Source organism: Rhodnius prolixus, unplaced genomic scaffold, assembly GCF_049639745.1.
Source record: "Rhodnius prolixus isolate KJV_2025 unplaced genomic scaffold, Rpr scaffold_33, whole genome shotgun sequence".
NCBI lineage: Eukaryota > Metazoa > Arthropoda > Insecta > Hemiptera > Reduviidae > Rhodnius > Rhodnius prolixus.
In genome coordinates, this window is record NW_027411608.1 from 130,099 (window position 1) to 155,637 (window position 25,539).

Genomic DNA, 25,539 nt, shown 5'->3' on the forward strand with positions numbered 1-25,539 from the left:
GTGCAATAACTGCTTTCATTTGCTTATCTAATTATCGGATTTCCTTTTTACCTACATGCAATTTGTAAATTTCGATTAATACGTGTTTTAATCAGCTGTAAATCAGCTGTGATAACCGACCAATTGAACTTCGACTTTATTATTCATTGCGCTTTTCTTTTCTTTTTTTTGGCGAGTTATAAACTCTCGAATCTTACTACGGCCTCCGGAAATCATATTTCGCAGACCAGAAAAGCACTTTTTTTTTTTTATGATTTAAGGCGCGTCAACAACTAAGGTTATTGGCGCCCGGAGCTTTTTTCAGTGCACTGCCGGCCTCCGGACAGTGTTCTCTCGTTACAGGCAACAATGTCCTTCTCCGGACAGTGAGCTGTAAGAAGCTCATAGGAAGAGAAAATCTAAAGGGTCAGCAGCTGGATTCGAACCCGTTTTCTTTTTTAATTACTTTACGCGTCACAATAAGATGCGATATTATTTTCGAGAAAAATTACCAATCGGAAGTTCCCTTTTACTGAATTGATTTTTCCTGTTTGTTTTTATTTATTTTGTGTTTCTTGAAAATGGCTCATGTGGTATAGTGCAGAGGTCGCCAAAGTGGTTTGTATAGACCTCCCCCAGGGGTCTATTTAACAAAAGTAGGGGGGGGGGGGTCGAACTAAGCCAGGGTGTCGAAGGAAAAACAATTTCGAACCCAATATAGCGAGAACCTTGCAAAGAAACACCAGGCACACTCAACTCATTTAATTAAGAAGCAATACTGTACTCGTAGTCACTTTACTTATTTATAATTACTTATTATTTAATAAATATTAAGATATTTTTCATAAAACTATTTGTTACACAATGTTTTATTTATTTATTTACAACCTGTACATATACACGTATACATATGCATCAAGTAAATGTGTGCTTAATTGAGTCAGACGCAGATTGTAGGCTGAATCCTAGTGGATCCAGCGCCACTATCGGGGAAGGCATGCTGAGAGGAGCCAGCCAATGCTGGAACTCTCTAGAGGTTGGAAGGAAGTTTACGAAATTGGTACAAGGCCGCAGGGGCCAACGTCTTTTCAGGCGTCGTGGAGGACTGCTGTCGGTATGGGCTGTGTTGTGGATAAGGCTTGTGCTGTTGGGATTAGGATGTATGGTTAGAGCTATTATGGAAATTAAGGAAGCCGAGAATGTATTAGGTCATTGACAAAAGGGATATTGAGGTCTGTGTGGAGGGGTTAAATTGGATTCATAATAAGGAGCGTTTTTACAGATATGCCGAATGACTTTAAATTGAAAGGATTGGATTCTTTGGATGTTGAAAGGTTTCGCAGAGCCCTACAGCTCAGCTCCGTAGGTCCAAATGGGTCTTAGTAGTGTCTTGTATAGAGTCAGTTTGTTCTATACGTTCATGGCTGATCTCCGCCCTAATCAGTCTTCGTAGCTATTGAGTTCTTGTCTTTTCAGTCTAGTGAGTGGGTTCCATGTAAGTCGATTGTCTAAATATGTACAGTCCTAGGTAGCATACTTGTGGTTACACAATGTAAAATTACTTTAATAAATGTTTAAAAATCATAAATCTACTCGTAAATGTACAAACACAGTACCCTGATAGTTTTATTTTTAATTAACTGAAAATTACTATTATGATGGGGGTCTGTTGGAGATTTCTGAAAAACTATTATATAAGGGGTCCTTGATCAAAAAAAAAGTTTGGCGACCCCCTGATCTAGTCGTACTTATGTAGATCTGTGACTTTTACATATTTTGGTACATTTTTACAGTAGATCTCATTAATTTGGTATTTTTGGGAAGAAAAAATGGGTAAAAGATATTTTATTTAGTAGTATTTAGGATGTGTAAAGAAAATTCTAAAAGTGAAGGAAAGCCATAATTGAATTTTTCCAGGAATAGTTTTTCCGATTACGTAAGTACAATTACCAGTTTTCGTGAAAAAAAAAATCCTTTTACAAAAAAAACCGAAATAAAATGATACTTCCGGTTTATCTCATTTTTTTTTTGACCCCAAAAACATGTTGTGGCATCCTCTCTGCTGCCACAAACTTGCTGCACATCTTTCTTTGTGTTATGGTGGTGGACTCACTCATACGAGCAGAGAGTTGGACTAGTTTGTCCAAAAAAAAAACTTCTTCATCCGGTTTAGCGAACATAAAAACGGGTATTTCCGTTATAAAAAGAAAAACCTGTACGATTACAATAATACCTTACTTACTAGTAGAAGAGAAGTTAGTGTAAAAATTATTGTTGTTCCCAGCTGATTGATTACGCTAGGTAAGGTTATGCACTGATCAGGACTGTTATCACCAACTAAATACGCCTTTTTATCAAGCTCCTATCAGATTCCAAAAGGAAATCCTGATAAAAAATAAATAAATTATTTTTAGCAAAAAAAAATGGCGGAACGGAAGCTATAGATAAATCGTTAAGTAACGATTGATAAGTTCAACCCAACTTCCGTGATTTCCGCTGATCTCTCGTCCAATGATTCACATAATTTATAATGTTCATTTTGAATTTATTTTTACCATTATTATTTCTCGTTATCAAATATAATGGTGCATGATGTGTGTGCATCACTGTCAGAATGTCTGTCAGTCGTTCTGTACTATCATGCTCATATTCCCCCACTCTTCAGCTTCTTATCACACTTTTACAATCAAATATTTATGTGCGCACAATCCAGCTGATAAGAGTCGTCACTTTCTCCAGCTACTGGACTGGGTAAGGAAAGCATTTCCAGCTATCAGCTGTCTACATATCGACTTTTCACCTGCATTTCCTGGGACGTAAGGAAAAAATTCGTTACACTCTTCAAGAGAGTGTTTAGAGAGTTAGTAAAGTAAAGTACAATAATCGCCTATTTTTTCAGGCGGGGCTTAGATCCAACTACCAATTAGGTGTCGAGAACGGAGGCGACTATCAAACATACTTTACTGCAAATTCCTCATATTAACCATTAGCCTAGTACCGCAATACATCTTAGCTTTGCAGGTCTAGCCTCTAACCGCTCGGCTATCGTCGCGACTAGCAAACATACTTTACTGCAAATTTCTCATATTAACCAATAATGGTATAGATCGGGGAATATAGCCTAGTACCGCAATACATCTTAGCTTTGCGGGTCTAGCCTCTAACCGCTCGGCTACCGTGGTGACTAGCAAACATAATTTACTGCAAATTTCTCATATTAACCATTAAAGGTATAGACAGGGGAATATAGCATAGTACTGCAATACATCTTAGCTTTGCGGGTCTAGCCTCTAACCGCTCGGCTACCGTGGCGACTAGCAAACATAATTTACTGCAAATTTCTCATATTAACCATTAAAGGTATAGACAGGGGAATATAGCATAGTACCGCAATCCATCTTAGCTTTGCGGGTCTAGCCTCTAACCGCTCGGCTACCGTGGCGACTAGCAAACATACTTTACTGCAAATTCCTCATATTAACCAATAATGGTATAGATCGGGGAATATAGCCTAGTACCGCAATACATCTTAGCTTTGCGGGTCTAGCCTCTAACCGCTCGGCTACCGTGGCGACTAGCAAACATAATTTACTGCAAATTTCTCATATTAACCAATAATGGTATAGATCGGGGAATATAGCCTAGTACCGCAATACATCTTAGCTTTGCGGGTCTAGCCTCTAACCGCTCGGCTACCGTGGCGACTAGCAAACATAATTTACTGCAAATTTCTCAAATTAACCATTAAAGGTATAGACAGGGGAATATAGCATAGTACCGCAATCCATCTTAGCTTTGCGGGTCTAGCCTCTAACCGCTCGGCTATCGTCGCGACTAGCAAACATACTTTACTGCAAATTTCTCATATTAACCAATAATGGTATAGATCGGGGAATATAGCCTAGTACCGCAATACATCTTAGCTTTGCGGGTCTAGCCTCTAACCGCTCGGCTACCGTGGTGACTAGCAAACATAATTTACTGCAAATTTCTCATATTAACCATTAAAGGTATAGACAGGGGAATATAGCATAGTACTGCAATACATCTTAGCTTTGCGGGTCTAGCCTCTAACCGCTCGGCTACCGTGGCGACTATCAAACATACTTTACTGCAAATTTCTCATATTAACCATTAAAGGTATAGACCGGGGAATATAGCCTAGTACCGCAATCCATCTTAGCTTTGCGGGTCTAGCCTCTAACCGCTCGGCTACCGTGGCGACTAGCAAACATACTTTACTGCAAATTTCTGATATTAACTATTAAAGGTATAGACCGGGGAATATAGCCTAGTACCGCAATCCATCTTAGCTTTGCGGGTCTAGCCTCTAACCGCTCGGCTACCGTGGCGACTAGCAAACATACTTTACTGCAAATTTCTGATATTAACCATTAAAGGTATAGACCGGGGAATATAGCCTAGTACCGCAATACATCTTAGCTTTGCGGGTCTAGCCTCTAACCGCTCTTCTATCGTAGCGACTAGCAAACATAATTTACTGTACATTTCTTTTATTAACTATTAAATAAAATCCAAGGCCTAAGACCTTGAATCGAACCCAGTACCACAATGTGTAGAGAGTTAGAGGAGTATCTGTTTTAATCTTTTGTGTCTGTAAGGGAATAGAAGGATCTGTAGGAGACTATGTCGCGGCATAGTGGATTAGGATGGCAGTCTAGGATAGAAAGGAGTTTGAGTAGACAATTTTGGATATAGGAGTGTACCTGGGGATAATGGACGCAGTCTCCGTGGAGTGAGTAAATTCTAGTGCGTCGTGGAGAGAGTCTGTTGCGAGTCTCCAGAAATTTGTTTTGTGTTGTTTTTGGAGTTTCTTTGTTGTTACTTACTACAAGAAGTCCAGGCTCCAAGGCGGTGCCTGGCGTAGAGCAACGTCGGCCTAATGACTACTTTGTAGAGGAGGAGTTTGATGGTCCACAGTCATTTTGGAGTCACGTCTAGAGTAGAGGAAATAATAGCCTTACTAGTCCAGTTTGCCTGAGTTTACTTTGTCCTGAACGTTTATAGTGGAAGTCGGTTTGTTGTCCAAAGTTAGGGCCTAAGTACTTAACGTGGGTAGACCATGGGATCAGAGTACAGTGGTACCTCGGTTCTCGAGCACAATTCGTTCCGGAAATTTTACTGGCCTAATTTTTTATATTTTATGTAAAAACATGTATCTAAACAAGAAATAAGATCTAAAAGTGTAAATATATAAAAACAACTCGGCTCATCTCGGGTGTTCCGAGTTCCAAATATTTGTTCGCATTTCAGGAAAACATTTTCTCAAATTTCTTGGTCGAATACCGATTCGTTCGAAAGTCAAATCGTTCAAAAACCGAGCTACCACTGTATTATTATGTCTGATATGTCGATTAAAGGAGGGTCTACGTTTGGGTGTAGAGTATAGCGTTAGTCTTATCGTGGTTTTGTTTTAATTTTCCTCTCAGTGCAGAATTTTGGTTAGTCTGTCTATTGTAAGAAGTAAAAGTCCTGTTGGTGATTGGTGTCCATTCTCCATAGATGACGTGTAAAAAAGGCCACGTCATCAGCGGCTTACAAGGCAAGATGTTTGTTAACTTGAAGAGGTTTGGGGGAATTTATTTAAGTTGTAGACAGCCTTATAATTTGGTAACTAAAATCTGGTCTAAGATATAAAGAAGATGTGGCACTGACAGGAAGTAATCAAAATTTCAAATAATTAATAACATCTTTTAATTATTATTATTAATTTTTTTTGAATCCAGAGCTAATCAAGAAATTTTTTTAATTAAATGGAAGATGGCCGGCCATTAGTGGTGACCTAATTTTGAATTAATTTGTTGATTTTTGCTTCTTCTTTTTTTTTAATTAAAAAATAAATAAATATTTTTTAATTATCAATATAAATGCTATATAATACACTTATCAGGATTTAATTTATCTTCAAAAAATATTTTCCCTTTTTATATCATTTTCATTTTCTGTTTATTGAATTTTCAAAAGCTAAAATAGAATTTTCTTTTTTCTTTTGTTTTTCAGCAAAAGTTACGATTACGTCAAAAGGAAATTGTGTTTTTAAGCGGAAATTGTTTTGTTGCTAAGCTCCCAAAAATGTGATGGTAACTGACAGAAGAACTATTTTTTGGGGGGTGGAAAAGCTTCTTTAAATTTCTCATCAAAATTAAATTTTTTCTTGATTAACAATTTAAAAAAATAAATAAATAAATAAAAATAAAAAAATGCGACTGATCTCTCACTCTCTCTCTCTCTCTCTCTCTCTCTCTCTCTCTCTCGAGGTGTATGAGGGAACGAATCAGTTGAATTGTCTAGCCCAGTGGTCGGCAAACTTATTAGCCAAAGAGGCAAATATGAACATTACAACGATTTTAAAAAAATTGGGAGCCAAATCTGCTTGTTTAGTAAACTTTTATTACACTAAATAAGTAGTACACTAAATAAAACTAAATTTCATACTTAATAAATATTTATTAATGCGAACAATGTGCTTGCATCTCCTTGGAAGGTTTGAGTAAGTCAGGTTTGTATGTTGTTTTTAATTTTAGGCATGATTCCAAGTTCTCATCAATAAGACCACTTCTCAGTTTACTCTTGATAATGTTCATGCTTGAAAAAGATTGTTCGCATATATATGTAGAACCGAAAAGGGAAAGAACAGCAAACGCGAGCGTAAGAGTCAGGAATACTATTCCCAAACGTTGAAAATGATCATATCTTCCTTCTCCAGGTCATTCAAAGCAGACCCCACTTGTGTTGTGAACTAAGATCACATTTTTTCTTCTCCAATATTTCTAATTCAACGCAAAGACGTTCGAATTTAGAGCGCCAATATCTCCTTGTTTTTTTAAATCCAGCAATTGTATTTCAAAGCTACCAATGGTAAATTTCAAAAGGAGAAAATTTCAACTCGGTTATCGTAGCATTAAGAGGATTTTTGACAAATGCTAAAGTTGCTCTGCTGTTTTTAAATTCCTGAAACCTGCTATAACATACGAACAATTTCAGCCGATAGCTTGTACATGGTTTGTGTTTACGTTTACGAAAACTAATAAAATTAAACTCGGATGTACGTTAAGTATTTTTACAACAATATAAAATTTTAATTACCTATTTATTACCTAATTTAAGTGCCAGAGCCGCAATTAAGGAGCCAAAGAGCCACATGCGGCTCTGGAGCCGCACTTTACCGACCACTGGTTTAGCCAATACTGGATTGAAATGCGCAGATCACAGGTTCGAATCCAGTGGTTGGCCCATTAAATTTTTTCACTTTATAGGGAGCTTCTTACAGTGGACAGTGCTGTACTATAACGAGAGAACACTAATCAAGGAGGCGGCGGGCAGTGTGCACTAAAAATAAGCTCACGGCGGCTCAAATAACCTCAAATGTTGTCGCGCCTTAAATACTCTTGTATATACAAAAAACATAATATATATATCATATACATATATACAAAGAATAAAAAAAAAGGAAAAATATTGCATAACATATGAATCGTGTAAGTTCGTAAAAGATCGGCACCATCCGTTATGTTTCGTCACTAGGCTACGCCGGTCGTTGAACTGGGAAGGAGTTCTGTCGGTGTACAGTGTTGTGCGTTCACTTAAACAGTTCGGCCAGCCTGTCGTTTCGAAAAAAATTATTTCCTTTTTTATTTTAATTTTTTTAAATTTGCGTTCTCCTCCTTTTTTTTTTTTCTCGGATCATTCCCCTCATTCTTCCCCTTTTTAGAAAAAAAATTTTGTCTATCCCCTCTTTTTAAAAAAAAAAAAAAAAAAAAAAAAAAAAAAAATACTTTTTGTGAGTGTGTGTTCGTGTGTGTGTGTGTGTGTGTGTGTATCCCATTCCCCTTTTTTTTTTCTTTAATTTTCACTAAGCCCACCCCCCCACAAAAATAAGAAAATTCAACCTCACTCCAAAAAAAAAAAAAAAAATTAGGATTTCATAACTTTTGGATCAGAAAATTTTGTGAAGTTCGTTAAAAACATTACTAATTAATTGTTTAGTTTAATATTTTTAATGTAGATTGCGCGAGTGTAAATTTTGTTTTTTATTTTTTTAGTGATCAAGTAGGTGTCTTTTTTTTTTTGGTTTTTAAATTGTTTTATTGATTTAGTCAAGTTTTAATTATTTATTTAATTGTTTTTTAAATTTGTGAAAACTGTTGTTTTTAGTTCTATTTTATTTTATTTAGTGTAAACTATTTTTCTTTTTTAGTTTTTTTTTTTCTTTTTTTAGTACGTAAATAGGCCTTCACTTTTTTTGGCGTGAGGAAATTTTTTGTTCACCACTTCCCCCACCCCAAATTATTTCGTCCTGAAAGGTGAATTTTGTTTTTTTTTATTTGCTTTTCATTTTTCTTTTTTTTTGACTGTACATTTTTTTTTTTTTTTTGAGTAAAAATACTTGTTTTAAGTAAAATAAACTTGCGCGAACATACAAAAATGTAACGGTGTAAAAAAGCAAGCTAGTTCGTTGAACCCTCTCTTTCTAGTTTCTTCTATAAAAACCAAGCTTTTGTATATCTATATATTTATATATATATATACATTTTTATATACAATTTATCTTCTTTTAAATAAATAAATAATAAAAATCTATTTAAAAAAAATATATAAATAAATAAGTATGACGCGTTTTAAATTGATTTAATATTTTAATACTCAAGCCTGTTTTATAAGATATATACCTTCTCGTTTCTCTTTCTCTCTCTCTCTCTTTCTAATCATTATCAGTACTTGAAGTAACTTTAAACTCATTTACTCTGAATTGTGATTCCTTGAACAAAGAAACAGAAAACCCAATTAAATTCCCAAAATTTAGAGAAAAAACTGTGCTTTAGTTGATAAAATAAAAAAAAAAAAAAAAAAATACTGTTGTGCCTCCCCCCAAGAGCTGCTGCGATCTTGCGATCTTATACATCCCAGGGTCATTAAACTCACCCGTCTTACACCAATACATAGACTATTTTTTTATTTTTTTTTAAATATATACACTGTATGTACATACATATATATATATATATATATACAAACAAAACTTTTTTTTTTGTCTGTTTTTAAAGCGAACTAATACATACAAATATATATATACGAGTATATATATATATATATATCTTTTTTTTATATTATTTTTGTGGCCAATGTTGCCAAATCTTGTAATAAAACAGCTGTAAGTTTTCTTTTATTTTATTATTATTATTATTATTGCGGGCTGAAAAACAGAATTCTGTTCGTACTTTTACTTCCTGTTCCGTTTTTCGCTTAATCTAAATTCGTTCTTTCTCTTAATTTTTTTTTTTTTTTTGAAAATTTCTGATTCATTTATTTGTATTATCAATAAGAGGACGATAATCGATATAAAAATCGATTTTTTTTTTTTTTTTTTTTAATTTATACTTTACCCATCAAAAAAAAAAAAACCTGGCTGACAACTTAATCTGTGTTTTGCCCACTTGAAAAGATTTTCTCTCTCTCTCTCTTTTGATTGGTTGGCTAAACTGTTCCCTATTCTTTGGATTCCATTCATATTTCCTGAGTGACGTAATAATTTTCATTAAAAGATTTTTTGTTTTTTTGGCTCGCAAGTAGGAAATAGAATCCTCGAAAGTGGCTTTGGTTTTTATCTAATTAATTTCCTTTTTCTTTTTTTTTTTTACTTCCTGTATTCCCGAATTGTTGGTGTGGAAGTGTTTTTCTTTAGTTTTCCGAATTATATCCGAGTTTTTTTTTTTTTTTTTTTTTTATAGTGCGGGAAAAGTGTTTGTGAAGAAAGGGAAAATTTTTGTTTTCCAATTATGATTACAACATCTATGGTTTTTTTCCAGTGCTTACTTCAATAATGTGTGGGTGAAAATTATTAAGGAAAATTAATTTTTTTTTTTGGAAAACCTGGAAAAAAAAAGAAAAATTTAGTGAAAACAAAAAATTCAAATCTAGTGGAATATCTTAGTGTAGGTGTATTGAAATTCTAGAAAATGTTTTTCATTATTAGTGGCCGGAAAATGTGAATTTTATTTTTTTTTTTTTTTCATTTAGTCAACTTCATTTTTCTTTTTAGTTTTCTTTTTTTTTTTTTAATTTCTGTGTGAAAACTTGTTTAACAAAAAAAAACAAAAAAACAAAAAATGCAATATTATAATGGACGCTGCATCTGCGGCACTTGAAGAACTTTTTGGTGGTGGTGGTGGTGGTGATACTGGGCGGGAGAGTGGGCGGAACAGTAGAACGGAAAATTGGCCAATCAGAGGTGAGGATGTATCCAGTACCACACCCCCTCCCGCCTCGCCAACCAATCAGGAACAATCTCAGCCGCAGACTACCAATTCTATTCGAGGTAGCTTTATTTTTTATTTTTATTTTTATTTTTTTTATTATTATTGGGTTTGTTATGCCGTAGGCTACTTCCGCTGACTATTTTATTAATATTATTATTATTAATGAAAATTGTGAAAGCTCCAAACTAATGTAATTAAACTTTGTATTCACCAATGCTTTATAGATTTAATTTAAAAGAGAATCTCTCTTGAAGCAGTTTCGGGAGAGTAAGTTTCGCTCTAATGTGCCGTTAAAGTACAATTGACGGATTTATTGTCTGCCCAATTTTAATAGAAATTAAATATGTAAGAGAAATTACAAAAAAAAAAAGCTAAAAAAAAGATGGTTTGAGGCATAAGTGTTGCCACCTTTTGCGAATTAAAATTTTTATTATTTTTTCGAATTCCTTTGTGTTGGTAACAATTGCACACGTTTTCTGAAAATTGATTACGTAAACTGTGGTAAAAGAGTTTTTTTTAAATTATTATTATAAAAAATAATTTCACAAAATACTGTAACCATTCTGTTTAATCGTATCGATTTTAGATCGTCTGATACGTCATCGATTTACTAATCGATTATTGCGTCATCTATTTTGAAAGCAGGTTTGCTTTATTTTCTTTTTTTGTTTTAGGGATTTTTTGTTTTTTATTTGATTTTATTATAATTCATCATTTTACTTCCAATTAGAACTTCGTACGTACGAGGGTCGTTTGAAAAGTCCGTGCAAAGTCAGAGAGATAGCACCACTGGCGTCGTTTCGTCACTGTGGATGAAACATGGATACATCACTACACTCCTGAGACCAAAGAACAATCTAAACAATGGGTTACCAAGGGGGGAATCTGCGCCAAAAAAAGGCGAAGACCGTTCCTTTGGCCGGAAAGATTATGGCGACTGTCTTTTGGGATTCGCAAGGAATAATCCTCATCGACTATCTGGAAAAGGGTAAAACTATTACAGGTGCATATTATTCATCGTTATTGGACCGTTTGAAAACCGAGCTGCAAGAAAAACGCCCACGATTGGCCCACAAAAAAAGTCCTTTTCCATCACGACAACGCACCAGCTCACACCTCAGCAGTTGTGGTCGCAAAATTAATGGAAATAGGGTTCCAACTCGTTTCACATCCCCCCCCTATTCTCCAGACTTGGCTCCCTCGGACTACTATTTGTTCCCCAATATGAAGAAATGGCTGGCGGGAAAAAGATTTTATTCAAACGAGGAGGTGATTGCAGAAACGAATGGCTATTTTTCAGACTTGGACAAATCCTATTCTTCGGAAGGGATCAACAAACTAGGGCAGCGTTGGACGAAGTGTATAAGCCTAAAAGGAGACTATGTTGAAAAATAAAAAAGGTTTACCCCAAAAAATTAAGTAGTTTTTATTTTTGCACGGACTTTTTAAACGACCCTCGTATTTATAGCTGTTCAAATAATTTGACAGAATAAGAATGAATCATGATTACCTGACAAAGCTGGAATTTGAGTAATCGAAAAGATTATTATTTAAGCAAAATTTCTTGTTTAAGGTTTATTTAAATTATATTTTAAATTTTCATTACCGGAAATGCTTATTTACGGCGTAAATGTTATGGTTGTAGTGATTTTTTTAGTCGTTTTACCAATTTTATTTTAGAAAAGTGTTAGGAATAGAACGAGATTATTTTTTAGGGAAATATGTAGTTAGCGCAGTAGATTTATTAGAAATCAATTAAGCCATTTTTGGAACGGAAATCAAAAGAAATTTGTCATTCCAGTTTATCGATTGTTTTTTCTGGAATTAGGAATTCCAGTAGAGCACTTTACTCGTATTTTATTTAAAAGATACAATAGTTGGTGAAAAATTATTTGTTCTAAAAGACCCAGGAAAACTATCCTAAAAAAATAATAAATTTTCCGAGTAAAATGTTTCGTCTTTTGGGCCTTGAGTAAAATTCTTCGATACATCGACGAATTACCAAATTTATTCATTTACTTATTTAAATGCTGTGCGCTATTTTAGACACTAGAAAGTGCGCATTTCAAAAAGTATTCGTAAAAAGGACTAGCAGCCATTCTGCTTCTTGGGAAATCTTCTAAACAGAGAAAAATCACGCAGTTTTCCTTATATTTCTTTCTAATGAAAAAGATTTTGTAAGCTCTACTTACTTTTCCAGTGTGTTCGTCATTTTTGTCGAGGGGAAATGAATTTTTGGTTTTCCCCATGATTTAAGGCGCGTCATCATCTAGGGATATTGGCGCCCGGAGTTTTTTTTTCAGGGCACTGCCGGCCTCCGGACAGTGTTCTCTCGTTATAAACAACACTGTAACATCACCGGACAGTGAGCTATAAGAAGCTATTAGGAGGAGAAAAATCTATAGCAGGGGGGTCCCCAAACTTTTTACACAGGGGGCCACAGTGCACTGTCCCTCAGACCGTTGGAGGGCCCCGACTATAAAACAAACTATTTTAAAGTAAAACAAAAAACAAAACGAGAACAAATAGAATATTTCAAATAAAGAACAAGTAAATTTAAATCACCAAACTGCCCAGTATTTCTGGCGGGAACTATGGGCCTGCTTTTTGGCTAACGAGATGATCTAATGCCCGGTTTGGTTATAGTGCTTTGCCTTTCTTCCTACTTCTGGCTGTTTTCGGAGCCGTGACGTGTGCGTCCCGCATCATCGGAAGTAGTACTGTACATGAGCGGCACCGCCACATATAGTGCTACTCCTCTCACTGACCACCTAGTGAAAGAGATGATAAATGTCCTCAGGGAGCCTCATGTGGCCCGCGGGCCGTAGTTTGGGGACCCCAGATCTATAGGATCAACAGTTGAATTCTCCGCATGGATTCCCAATTCGCTAACCGCATAGCTATGAATTTTATTATTTATTTTTATTTTTTTTCTATCATTATATTATTTTGGAACTGATATTTTACTGAAATCTCCGATTTTTCTCGATTGGCCAGGAAAAATTGAATTTGAAATCCCAAAACATTTTTCTTTTAGGAAGCTTGGCATTTTGGAAGGGAAATGCTATTCCAAAAAGTGACCCTTAGGAAAATTTGTACCCTTATCTGTGGAAGAGTTCCTACGGGACCAAAACAAAAACAACTATCCGTAAGCTACTCTGAACGCAGTTCCGAAAAAATGACAGAAAAGCTGTAAAAAAAAAATTGCAGTTGTAAAATTGTGCCCTTCTGGTTTTAACGAATTTTACTCAAAATACATTATTTTTTTTTTTTTCTTATTATTTTTAATTGATTTAAATTTTTATTGTTTTATTTACAAAATTAAAGCGCATCTCAGTTATCTTTTAAATAAAAAAAAAATTACAACTTTTCGTAATCTATAAAAATTAGTTATTTTTAATTTGACAAAAATATCTAACTGTTGACGCGGAAATGAAATATCTCTGTGAACACTCCTTTCAAGCCAGCGGTCGTTCAACCTTTGTGCGTCATCTTTAGATTAGCCGTTAAATATTTTCGGGCTAAACAATAAACCAATTGGAATTTAAATAATAATTAAATCAATTTACTGTTGTCATTAATGAATATAAATTCTTAAATATATAATTATTTTTTTTTTATTAAAGAAATAAAATTTTACACCGGAAGCGTGAGAGTACCCTCCCCCCCAAAAAAGGCGTACCAAGTGCGAGTTTCCTGTGGGGGGATTTCTATATTTTTGGTGGGGGAATATTCCATGGCCAAGAACCGGAAAAAGTCAGCCAACAGGAAGTGAATAGATTTTTTCCAGGATATGAATCAGATTTCTCTTTAATCTTGGTGAAATAATTCTTTAGGATGCATATATGTAGATTGCATCTAAGGCGCCAAGATAGCCGGAGCGGTTAGAGGCTAGACCCGCAAAGCTAAGATGTATTGCGGTACTAGGCTATATTCCCCCGGTCTATACCTTTAATGGTTAATATGAGAAATTTTGCAGTAAAGTATGTTTGCTAGTGGCCGCGATAGCCGGAGCGGTTAGAGGCTAGACCCGCAAAGCTAAGATGTATTGCGGTACTAGGCTATATTCCCCCGGTCTATACCTTTAATGGTTAATATGAGAAATTTTGCAGTAAAGTATGTTTGCTAGTCGCCACGATAGCCAGAGCGGTTAGAGGCTAGACCCGCAAAGCTAAGATGTATTGCGGTACTAGGCTATATTCCCCCGGTCTATACCTTTAATGGTTAATATGAGAAATTTTGCAGTAAAGCATGTTTGCTAGTCGCCACGATAACCGGAGCGGTTAGAGGCTAGACCCGCAAAGCTAAGATGTATTGCGGTACTAGGCTATATTCCCCCGGTCTATACCTTTAATGGTTAATATGAGAAATTTGCAGTAAAGTATGTTTGCTAGCCGCCTCCGTCCACGACACCTAATTTGGTAGTTGGACGCAAAGCCCCGCCTGAAAAAATAGGCAATTACTTTACATTGCATCTAGGAAACTCTGTGAAACTCCATTCTAAAATGGGCATTTCGGTGTATTTTACGAGTCTAATCATAAATTTAGAGTATGTAATCTATAATGAACTGAGTAGAAAGAATATCGTTTCTAGCGGGATACGTCTAGTCAATCGCTAAAAGTTTTATCTTTTGAACTCGATCGTAACCCGGGTCAGAGTTCAGGAACTTCCGATTGTAAAAGCTCGACAGGATCGTGGTTTTTCCTGTTTCTCCTTAGCAGTAGCAGGAAGTTAATCAAGTTTACGCACTCATGGGAGTATCTATTTCCGGTAAGCAGCTCATCTTAGGAATTTTCTTTATTTCCCCACCTACTCCCCCCCGCCCGCTGTAGATGACTTTATAAATAACTGTGAGTGTATTCGTGTGACTGCCAGTCTGTGTTAGTATTTCATATCAGTGTGTGATATACGATAGCGGCTGGTATTGTTGTCGAGAGTAAGAGAGTTCATTGGAACCTTATTTACGTCAGATAAGGGTTCCCCCACCTCCTTCTCCTTGGAGGCAGTGGTCACCATACACTCTCCTTTCCTACCCTGGCCACAGTTCTTGGAGTACCCCTCCAAGATAAGGAGGTTGATTTGGCTTCTCAGCGCGCTCACTTCATATTCATCTTCACGTGAAATTCAATCATTCAACTTGGACGAAAAGTCTAAAAACTGTGAACACTGAACATTCCTGTTTCCGCTGTTTTGCGGAAATTCAATTTTTCTTTAAGCTTGGAATGCCCAACTATAATCGGAACGGATGTTCCGCTGGCTGATGATCATAATCAACTGACAGTAAAATTTGCTGAGAAAAAGTTCATGTCGAAATGAGACCCTTTAGCCGAAAATGTTCAGGACAGTCTCACTTCCGTTGCAGACATTATCAAACGTTAAACAATAATTTTTTTCTGCAACCATGTAGGAATATTCTCATTACTCAATTAAAATCAGCTGTGTAATGCCCAACTTTACCTCACTAGTGGGGGGAAATTCCCATTAGTGTCACTTTCCTCACTAGTGAGTGGAAAAACTTTATTGTGCTTCCTTGATATAAGAAGTTTTGTTATTAAATATTTTCTGTAAAACTTTAATAAGCTTATTTAACGTAACTAAATAATTAAAAAACGAATATTAAAAGAATAAAATAAAAATTGAAAGGAATATAGAAATAAAAATAATACTTTAATAAATAATTAGATATTTTTAATTATAACAGTTAAAAAGGTTATAGTGTTACCTTATAGAAATTTAAAATGGATTCTAGTGATTCCTGTTTAGTTTTTTTTAGTTAATAACCCTAATGGTTGCAGAAAAAATATAATATTTAACTCGAGTGTAAAGTATTTTTCACACACTCGGCAATTTGCACTTGTACTCGCCTCGCTTCGCTCGCTCGTGCGTGCAAACCCTGCCTCGCGTGAGGAAAAGTACTACTTTCCACACTTGTTAAATAAATAACTTTTACATTACAAGATTGGTGTGTCTTCTGTCTTGTCTTGCTCATGGACTGAGTGTGATTGGTCTGTGTGTGATATGTGTTTAGTTGTGTGGAAGTCAGTGTTGCTAAATTGTCAAGTATATGTTGTTTAAATTGTTGTCAGTTTTGAAATTTAAACTGTTTTCTGCCTTAGATATGTTTATCATTTCTAGCACTTTCCCTTTTTTTCGTGTGTTGGTTTCTGATTTAAGTACCTTTGTGTGTTTGGGAAATCGACAGTGTGATGATTTTCCTGTGCTGTGTAAATTTATAAAATAAATTTATCACGACTGAAATGGTAATTATTTTTTCATCCTATTGTAATTCTGTCCATTTCCGGCTGTAAATAACTCCTGGTCTCTGTTTTTCTTTTGGTTTGTATGTCTGTCAATACCCACCTTAACTTGGAAAAACTAAAATGTGGAAAATTCAATTACCAATTTTTCTTCTATAAGGAAAAAAAAAATATTCAAATAAAAAGCTATACACCTAACTAAAGTATTTGTTAAGTTATGAGAAAAATCATCTAAGGAGTTTTCGTGTTAATCTAAAAAAAAGAGTGGGGGTAAAATTTATTAACGATATAGTACGTACTTCCGTTTAAGAGATTTTAATCTCCAATTTTGGAGATATGTTATAGTTTTACAAAATTTTGTTTACCAATTTTTCGTTTGTGAGATACCCAAACAAAGATCATTTTCGAAAAATACCACTAAACGGATGTTTTCGTGCAAAACAAATTTTTTTATATATATATATAAATCACAATACTTCCGGTAAAATCTTTATTTATTATTATTTTTTTTTTTATCATTTTTTTATTCAACAAGTGGTTTTATTATTTTCCATCAAATTCAACTTGTGCAATATTTACTTTGGAAAGTACTACTTTCCACACTTGTTAAATAAATAACTATTCTTGTATTAAGGGGGTTAAGAAGGAAGTTATAAAATCAGTACCCCGGAGGTACTTAAGTCCATTTTTTCAAAATTTCTTTTTTTATTACCCAACCATCACTCAAGGTGCATCTAATGTTACTTATTATCTACCAAAGATTTAAGCAAAATAACTCCCTGGGGCTTCCAAGTACGAAAAAACCACGACAAAACTCTTTCATTTGCTCTCTTTTGAAAAAATTTAAAATTGGACATAGTGTTGTTGTACCTCCGGGGTACTGGAATAATTAAAATTTATGGTAGCATCATTAAAAACTTTACCAGCCTGTACTCAAGAGATCTATCTATGGCACACTGTGGCTCGGTTTGTGTCAGATTATCATCCAGTTCTATCTATCTGGGCTGTAATATAGCTGAAAGAAAATCACTATGAACCATTTTTTCCAGAAAATTGTGGAAAACTTGAGCAAAAAAATAAATAAATAACAGGAAAGAAAGAAAGGATTTCCGGTTAACGGGGATTCTGAACGTAGATCCCTCCGCCCCCCAACAGGGAATAAGAAGTTTGGAGTTCCTGTAATTTTTCACTTATTTATTTATTTTATTTTTTTCAATCAATTGGTAAAACTTTTTATTTTATTATTTTTTCGATCACAGGATGCTCCAAAAATAGGTATTTCCGGTACATTTGTGGAAAAAAACTTGGTCGAGCGCCGAATCTACTTCCTGATAATATAAAAACGAACAAAAATTTAATTACTTCTAATTAAAGTTTTTAAATATTTGTGTCATTAAATTATATATATAAATTATTGCCTTATACCTAATTTACATTTACAAAAACTGACGCACAGATTTGATCAAAATTTTCTTTGTTTTTTTTCTCTATGACGTAATTTTTTTTCTTAGAATAAGTTCTATCAGTTTTTCTGCTTGAATATTGCACAAGTTGAATTTGATGACAAATAATAAAACCACTTGTTGAATAAAAAAATGATAAAAAAAAAAATAATAATAAATAAAGATTTTACCGGAAGTATTGTGATTTATATATATATAAAAAAATTAGTTTTGCACGAAAACATCCGTTTAGTGGTATTTTTCGAAAATGATCTTTGTTTGGGTATCTCACAAACGAAAAATTGGTAAACAAAATTTTGTAAAACTATAACATATCTCCAAAATTGGAGATTAAAATCTCTTAAACGGAAGTACGTACTATATCGTTAATAAATTTTACCCCCACTCTTTTTTTTAGATTTACACGAAAACTCCTTAGATGATTTTTCTCATAACTTAACAAATACTTTAGTTACACAAGAGGTGTATAGCTTTTTATTTGAATCATTTTTTTTTCCTTATAGAAGAAAAATTGGTAATTGAATTTTCCACATTTTAGTTTTTCCAAGTTAAGGTGGGTATTGACAGACATACAAACCAAAAGAAAAACAGAGACCAGGAGTTATTTACAGCCGAAAATGGACAGAATTACAATAGGATGAAAAAATATTTGCCATTTCAGTCGTGATAAATTTACAAAGCACAGGAAAATCATCACACTGTCGATTTCCCAAACACACAAAGATACTTAAATCAGAAACCAACACACGAAAAAAAGGGGAAAGTTCTAGAAATGATAAACATATCTAAGACAGAAAACAGTTTAAATTTCAAAACTGACAACAACAATTTAAACAACATATACTTGACAATTTAGCAACGCTGACTTCCATACAACCAAACACAATAATCACACACAGACCAATCAGACAGTCCATGAGCAAGACAAGACCGAAGACACATCAACCTTGTAATGTAAAAGTTATTTATTTAACAAGTGTGGAAAGTAGTACTTTTCCTCACGCGAGGCAGGGTTTGCACGCACGAGCGAGCGAAGCGAGGCGAGTACAAGTGCAAATTACCGAGTGTGTGAAAAATACTTTACACTCGAGTTAAATATTATATTTTTTCTGCAACCATTAGGGTTATTAACTAAAAAAAACTAAACAGGAATCACTAGAATCCATTTTAGATTTCTATAAGGTAACACTATAACCTTTTTAACTGTTATAATTAAAAATATCTAATTAATTTTTATTTTATTTTTTAATATTCGTTTTTTAATTATTTAGTTACGTTAAATAAGCTTATTAAAGTTTTACAGAAAATATTTAATAACAAAACTTCTTATATCAAGGAAGCACAATAAAGTTTTTCCACTCACTAGTGAGGAAAGTGACACTAATGGGAATTTTCCCCCACTAGTGAGGTAAAGTTGGGCATTACACAGCTGATTTTAATTGAGTAATGAGAACATTCCTACATGGTTGCAGAAAAATAAACTTGCACAAACAAGATGGAATTTTCGAAACTCACCAATAACGTTTTGTGGTTCTCTGAATACGAATAAAAGCGATTTTTTAATGAAATCTCTCTCTCTCTCTGTGCGTCTGTCAGTTAGCGTGTGGTTACAGCGATCTCGATTTGGTGCCCCCCCCCCTACCAGGAGGCGATGAAACAATAAATATTTTGGTGAATCGGAAGTGTCAAAAGTTCTTTCCGGTAACTACCCCACTGACGATGTTCATTCATTTCTAGAAACTACTTTTCTTCTCTTTTTTAGCGCGAATTGTGTATTTAAAAGAAAATTTTGTAGTAGCCGAAAAATCGTCATGAGAGAAAAACGTTCGTTCCACCTATTTCCAAGGGAGGCATTTACAATCGAAGTAATTTTTCTTTAACAAAAACAGTAAAATTAAAGAAAAAATAGCTCATTGCGTAACTGGCAGAGAGGCACCTTACCTACCTACCTTAGTTCTTCAGTTGGTGAAAATATAATCAAACAATATTGTATGCATAACATCTTAGATAAGCGCACCGTTATCAAGTATTACGTCACGGCTTGATGTACCGCGCACAGAGTTAGCTCATTAGTTGTAGTGCGAATTTTCTTTCGAACTATAACAACATCCGGGCCGCCCAAATAGGAAAGCATTATTACGCAATAAAATTCAAGATATTTCAGATTTTTCTTTTTCCTTTAATGAAAGCTTCTTCTCCTTGCTTTTCCGCTCACAAAAACGGAAGTACTTAACTAAATCGATTTTTCGGTATTCCTTATTATTATTATTATTTTTTTTTTGTAGGCGGTTGTTAATATATTCCAAAAAATAGGCACCGATTATTTCCTGTAATTACATTTTGTAATAAACGGTGAAATCAGTGGCTTATTTACCCTTGAATGCAAGACGGCTCTGTTATATCCGTTTTTCTTTTGTATTTTATTAATTTTGGATGGAGATTAAATTAATTTATTTACGTCAAATCAATTTCTCCAAAAAAAATGGCAAAATAATTTTTGCATCCAAATGGAATCGAATTCATAAATCTAATGGTTTGCTAACGTAATGTAGGTACCTCGGTACCTCAGACGCATGAGTCCAAATTCCGATATAGTCTCTTGAGATTCGGCAATTAGATTAAATTTTATATTTGAACAATTTTTTTTTTAGTAAATAACCAATTATTGATATAAAAAAAACTAGGATTTTTTATTATTCGATCTAGATAATAATTAAGATCGATAGTTGTTTGCTCTTCAGTAATCGATACAGATAAAGGATACATTGACCGAATCGTCAAAAAATGGTTCTAATAAAATTGATTTCGACCTAACCCTGATAGAATTACAGCCAAAAAAATAGAGCTAAATTTAATGTAAAAAAAAAGTTTGTTTCTCAATTATAGCCTAAAATTTAAATTCTGAGGCCCCAAGTTTACAAAAAAGTGGTGTTTACTAATTGTTCTATGTGTGGAATAAATATCTGCAAAAAGTAAAAATGTTAAAGTAAATTTTTCAGGAGGGGCTTTACGTTCAACTATCAAATTAGGTGTCGTGGACGGAGACGACTAGCAAACATACTTTACTGTAAATTTTTCATATTAACCATTAAAGGTATAGATAGGGGAATATAGCCTAGTACCACAATACATCTTAGCTTTGCGGGTCTAGCCTCTAACCGCTCGGCTACCGTGGCGACTAGCAAACATATTTTACTGTAAATTTCTTTTATTAACCATTAAAGGTATAGCCCGGGGAATATAGCCTAGTACCGCAACACATCTTAGCTTTGCGGGTCTAGCCTCTAACCGCTCGGCTACCGTGGCGGCTAGCAAACATACTTTACTGCATATTTCTCTTTTTAACCATTAAAGGTATAGATAGGGGAATATAGCCTAGTACCGCAATACATCTTAGCTTTGCGGGTCTAGCCTCTAACCGCTCGGCTACCGTGGCGGCTAGCAAACATACTTTACTGCATATTTCTCTTTTTAACCATTAAAGGTATAGATAGGGGAATATAGCCTAGTACCGCAATACATCTTAGCTTTGCGGGTCTAGCCTCTAACCGCTCGGCGATCGTGGTGTCTAGCAAACATACTTTACTGTAAATTTCTCATATTAACCATTAAAGGTATAGACCGGGGAATATAGCCTAGTACCGCAACACATCTTAGCTTTGCGGGTCTAGCATCTAACCGCTCGGCGATCGTGGTGTCTAGCAAACATACTTTACTGTAAATTTCTCATATTAACCATTAAAGGTATAGATAGGGGAATATAGCCTAGTACCGCAACACATCTTAGCTTTGCGGGTCTAGCATCTAACCGCTCGGCGATCGTGGTGTCTAGCAAACATACTTTACTGTAAATTTCTCATATTAACCATTAAAGGTATAGATAGGGGAATATAGCCTAGTACCGCAACACATCTTAGCTTTGCGGGTCTAGCATCTAACCGCTCGGCGATCGTGGTGTCTAGCAAACATACTTTACTGTAAATTTCTCATATTAACCATTAAAGGTATAGATAGGGGAATATAGCCTAGTACCGCAACACATCTTAGCTTTGCGGGTCTAGCCTCTAACCGCTCGGCTGTTGTGGCGCCTTGTCCGTCTATTTTTCCGTCTCTTGGCGTTGCTGGCTGTTAGGAAGTAGTAAAGCGAGTGGGAAAATGATGAGCTTAAGCGAGGAAGAGTCTTAAGCAATAGGAAGATAAACTAGGTGAGCAGTACTCGCTGAAAAAGAAGGTTATAGCGTATGTAGGGGACACGCAAATGATTTGGTTAAAGAGAAGAAGCAAAAGGGATGGAGTAGATGAGTGGAATACAGAGCTCGCAGAATGTGAGAGAGGCGGGAGATTGTACTAGAGACATGTACACACACACACACACACACACACACACACACACAGACATACGTACGCACTCAGATAGTGTACAGATAATATTGAGTGGGAGCTATAAGGAAATACATCTGGCAGTGGCAATATCTGTTCCTTTTTTTTTTTTTTTTTTTTTTTTTTTTTTTTTTTAATGGTAGTGGTGGGGATTGTTTGGCGGGTATTCTCTCTGATTGCCGCTCCCGCTTAGTTCTCCCGCTCAATACTCCTCTCTCTTTTTCGCTTCCAACAGCTCTCCTCTCTACACGCTCGTATACACACCCCAAGTGGTATTGGTGAGAGAAGAACGCTGGCACCCAGAGGTGAACGTCCGACCTCATGACGTCACTTAGTGCACAGCTGATCGCGCGCGCGCGCGCACCGCACCGCCCCAACATCTCTTTGGCCTCACACAAACTCGTACATTAGCTCACGCGTCTCACTCTCTATATCACTCTCTCTCTCTCTCTCGGTCTCTCTCCAGAAGATCTCCAGTCTCTTCGCAAAACAGAAATAAAAAAAAACTAGCTTGGATTCAATTTTTTATTTTACTAACTTTAACTCGAAAGAATTAAGTGAGAAAAAGAAAGACTTTGTGATTTCCTCTTTGGCCCAATGACGTAGCTTCCCTTTACGCCCTTAAGATTAAGCTTACCATCCAATGTGCTTATTATAGTCTTTAAAACTCCTTAAAAAAAGAAAAAGAAGCTGTATTACGCGCTCACCGAATAAGTAAACGAATGCTTGAACGTTCAAGAATTACATCAAATGCTGGATTTTGAATCGAAAACTTTATTAAATTTCAATGATGTATTTATTTGATATTAAGATGGACATGATCCAGAAAAGTCAGCCAACAGAAACTAAATTTTTTTAACAGGATATGAATCGATAGATTTCTCTTTAATCTTGGTGTTAATAATTGTTTAAAATGCATATCTGTAGATTGCATCTAAGGTAGCCGAGCGGTTAGAGGCTAGACCCACAAAGCTAAGATGTATTGCGATACTAGGCTATATTCCCCGGTCTATACCTTTAATGGTTAATATGAGAAGTTTGCAGTAAAGTATATTTGCTAGTCGCCACGGTAGCCGTGCGGTTAGAGGCTAGACTCGCAAAGCTAAGATGTATTGCGGTACTAGGCTATATTCCCCGGTCTATACCTTTAATGGTTAATATGAGTTGTTTGCAGTAAAGGATGTTTGCTAGTCGCCTCCGTCTACGACACCTAATTTGGTAGTTGGACGTAAAGCCCGCCTGAAAAAATAGGCAATTACTTGTATTTTTCCTCATGACATAGCTGAAAATGGAAAAGAGTTCTTAAAGTAAGACCTATACTCTATCGGCCATCCAGCCGATTTTGGCTTAAAGAGGGAATACCAAGGATACTAACTCATGCTGGCGGTCTTGGTCTTTTAGTCGAAACGTTTTTCAGGACAATCCGATTAAGGATAGCTCCAGGAAAAGAGGCTTGAGTACGCTCCCCTCTACTCTATGTAATGGACTTTTCATTTTTCTGAGTTTTTTTTTTTCGTCCTGAAGTTTTATTTTGATTTAATTTTCTAGTTTTTAATTTTGATTTGGGTAATATTTAAATGGGAGTTTAAAAGGACTTGTATGCTAGATTCTTGGGAATAGCGGGAAGAGGAAGTCCTTTGAGTAAACTGTCCCCTAAGAGAATAAACTCCTCCTGCACAAGGTAGTGGTTAGGCCCATGTTACTTTATGCTTGTCCCTCCTGCAGTCTGACATGTCGATCCAATATCGCCTCGCTGCAGATCCTGCAACATAAAATTCCTCAGACTTGTCACAACTTCCCCCCGCTACAGACCGTATTATAGACTTACACGACAACACCAACATGGACTATGTAGAAAACTACATCAAGTACCTCGCTACTGGTTTCTTCAGTAAGTGTGAATCAAGTAACAACCACCTATGCAGCCAAATAGGGGACTATAGTTTGGACACGTTGCACTGGCACAGGAGAGTTAAGGACTCCCTGAAGTAGAACTTTTCATAGAGGCTGAGGGTTTTTCATTTGTTTTTCTCCTCATTATTTACTTTTATATTCTTTTTAAAATTTTTGTAATTTATTATTGCTGGAGATAGTATTTGTTACTGGCACTCCAGTGGACGTATGTATTTATTTTCATGTAATAAATAAAAATCTATTTATCTATCTAAGACCTTTGAGTTTACATGCCAGATATTTTGGACTACATTTTCGTGAAAACCCTTTATTGTTCCTCATTTTAAAGTTTAAACACGCTTTTTTCGGATTATTGCAAGGAAATCCACCGATAATGGAACCAAGAGAATTTGGTAAAATTCTAATCCCCGTTTGCCTCTTACCCCAGGGGTACTTCTGGATCCCTCTCTGGGTAACAACCCAGAGCGAAGAAAAATATTTTTACGAATTACTTTGGTTAACACAAATTAAAAAAAATAAATATAAAAATAAAATAAACCAAAAATCATGCAGCGCTGAAATTTGATATTTACTCCTAAGTGCTACGGATATGACGTGGCAATAAAGCTAATCAGCCAACCGGAAATGTTTCTTCATTGAATCGATTTTTCGTTCACTTGACCAGGTTAATCTCGAACTTCGTTTCAATGATTTTCTTTTGAACTCCAGTTTATACCTCCCCTCCACTCAATTCATGAAAATCGATTCATTTTCCTTTTTTGAAACGTCTCTCTCTCTCTCTCTCTCTCTCTCTCATGAAAATTCATTTAACGACACTTTTGGGGGTAATTGGAGGGGAGGCCAGGCCGGGATTTTCCTGTTTTTAAAATACTTATCATTTCATTGCAATGTTGTAACATCGTTAGGCTTTCCACACTTTCGATGCGAATCGATGCACCGGAAGTGCAACATTGGTGATTCAGTTTTTAAAATTTTCATCAACTTTTACGTTTTGTAAAGAAGAAGAAGAGAGAGAGAGAGAGATGAAGTTATGAGCTCCAGAATCTTTTTCAGAATATTTGAATAGTTTTTTTAACTCTGGCTAAAATTTATGAATGAGGAAATGAGTGAATAAAATCCACAGTTTGACGTATACGTAGATATGTACACCGGAAGTCCAACTGTCCACAACTATTTGCACGTTTTTTTTTTGTTATTTTTTCCTATTTTTTGTGGTTTTAAATTGATAGGCCTAACAATATTCTTTTTTTTAAGAGTCTTTTTTTTAA

At 35.2% G+C, this 25,539-nt stretch overlaps 1 protein-coding gene across 9 annotated transcripts in view; it reads left to right on the top strand.

The window, feature by feature from the left end:
* Hr3 (nuclear hormone receptor 3 ROR-beta) overlaps positions 1 to 25,539 on the top strand; it is a 234,490-nt gene that overhangs the window by 110,036 nt on the left and 98,915 nt on the right. Inside the window, exon 1 of one of the 9 annotated variants that reach the window (XM_074130057.1) lies at positions 10,019 to 10,315. The exons of 7 other annotated variants lie outside the window; for them this stretch is intronic. In XM_074130057.1, the coding sequence (XP_073986158.1) occupies positions 10,120 to 10,315 (196 nt within the window). In that variant the 5' untranslated portion in view covers positions 10,019 to 10,119. Of the gene's footprint in view, positions 1 to 10,018; positions 10,316 to 25,539 lie in introns of those variants that run through there. One more of the 9 variants, XM_074130066.1, reaches the window with a different exon arrangement.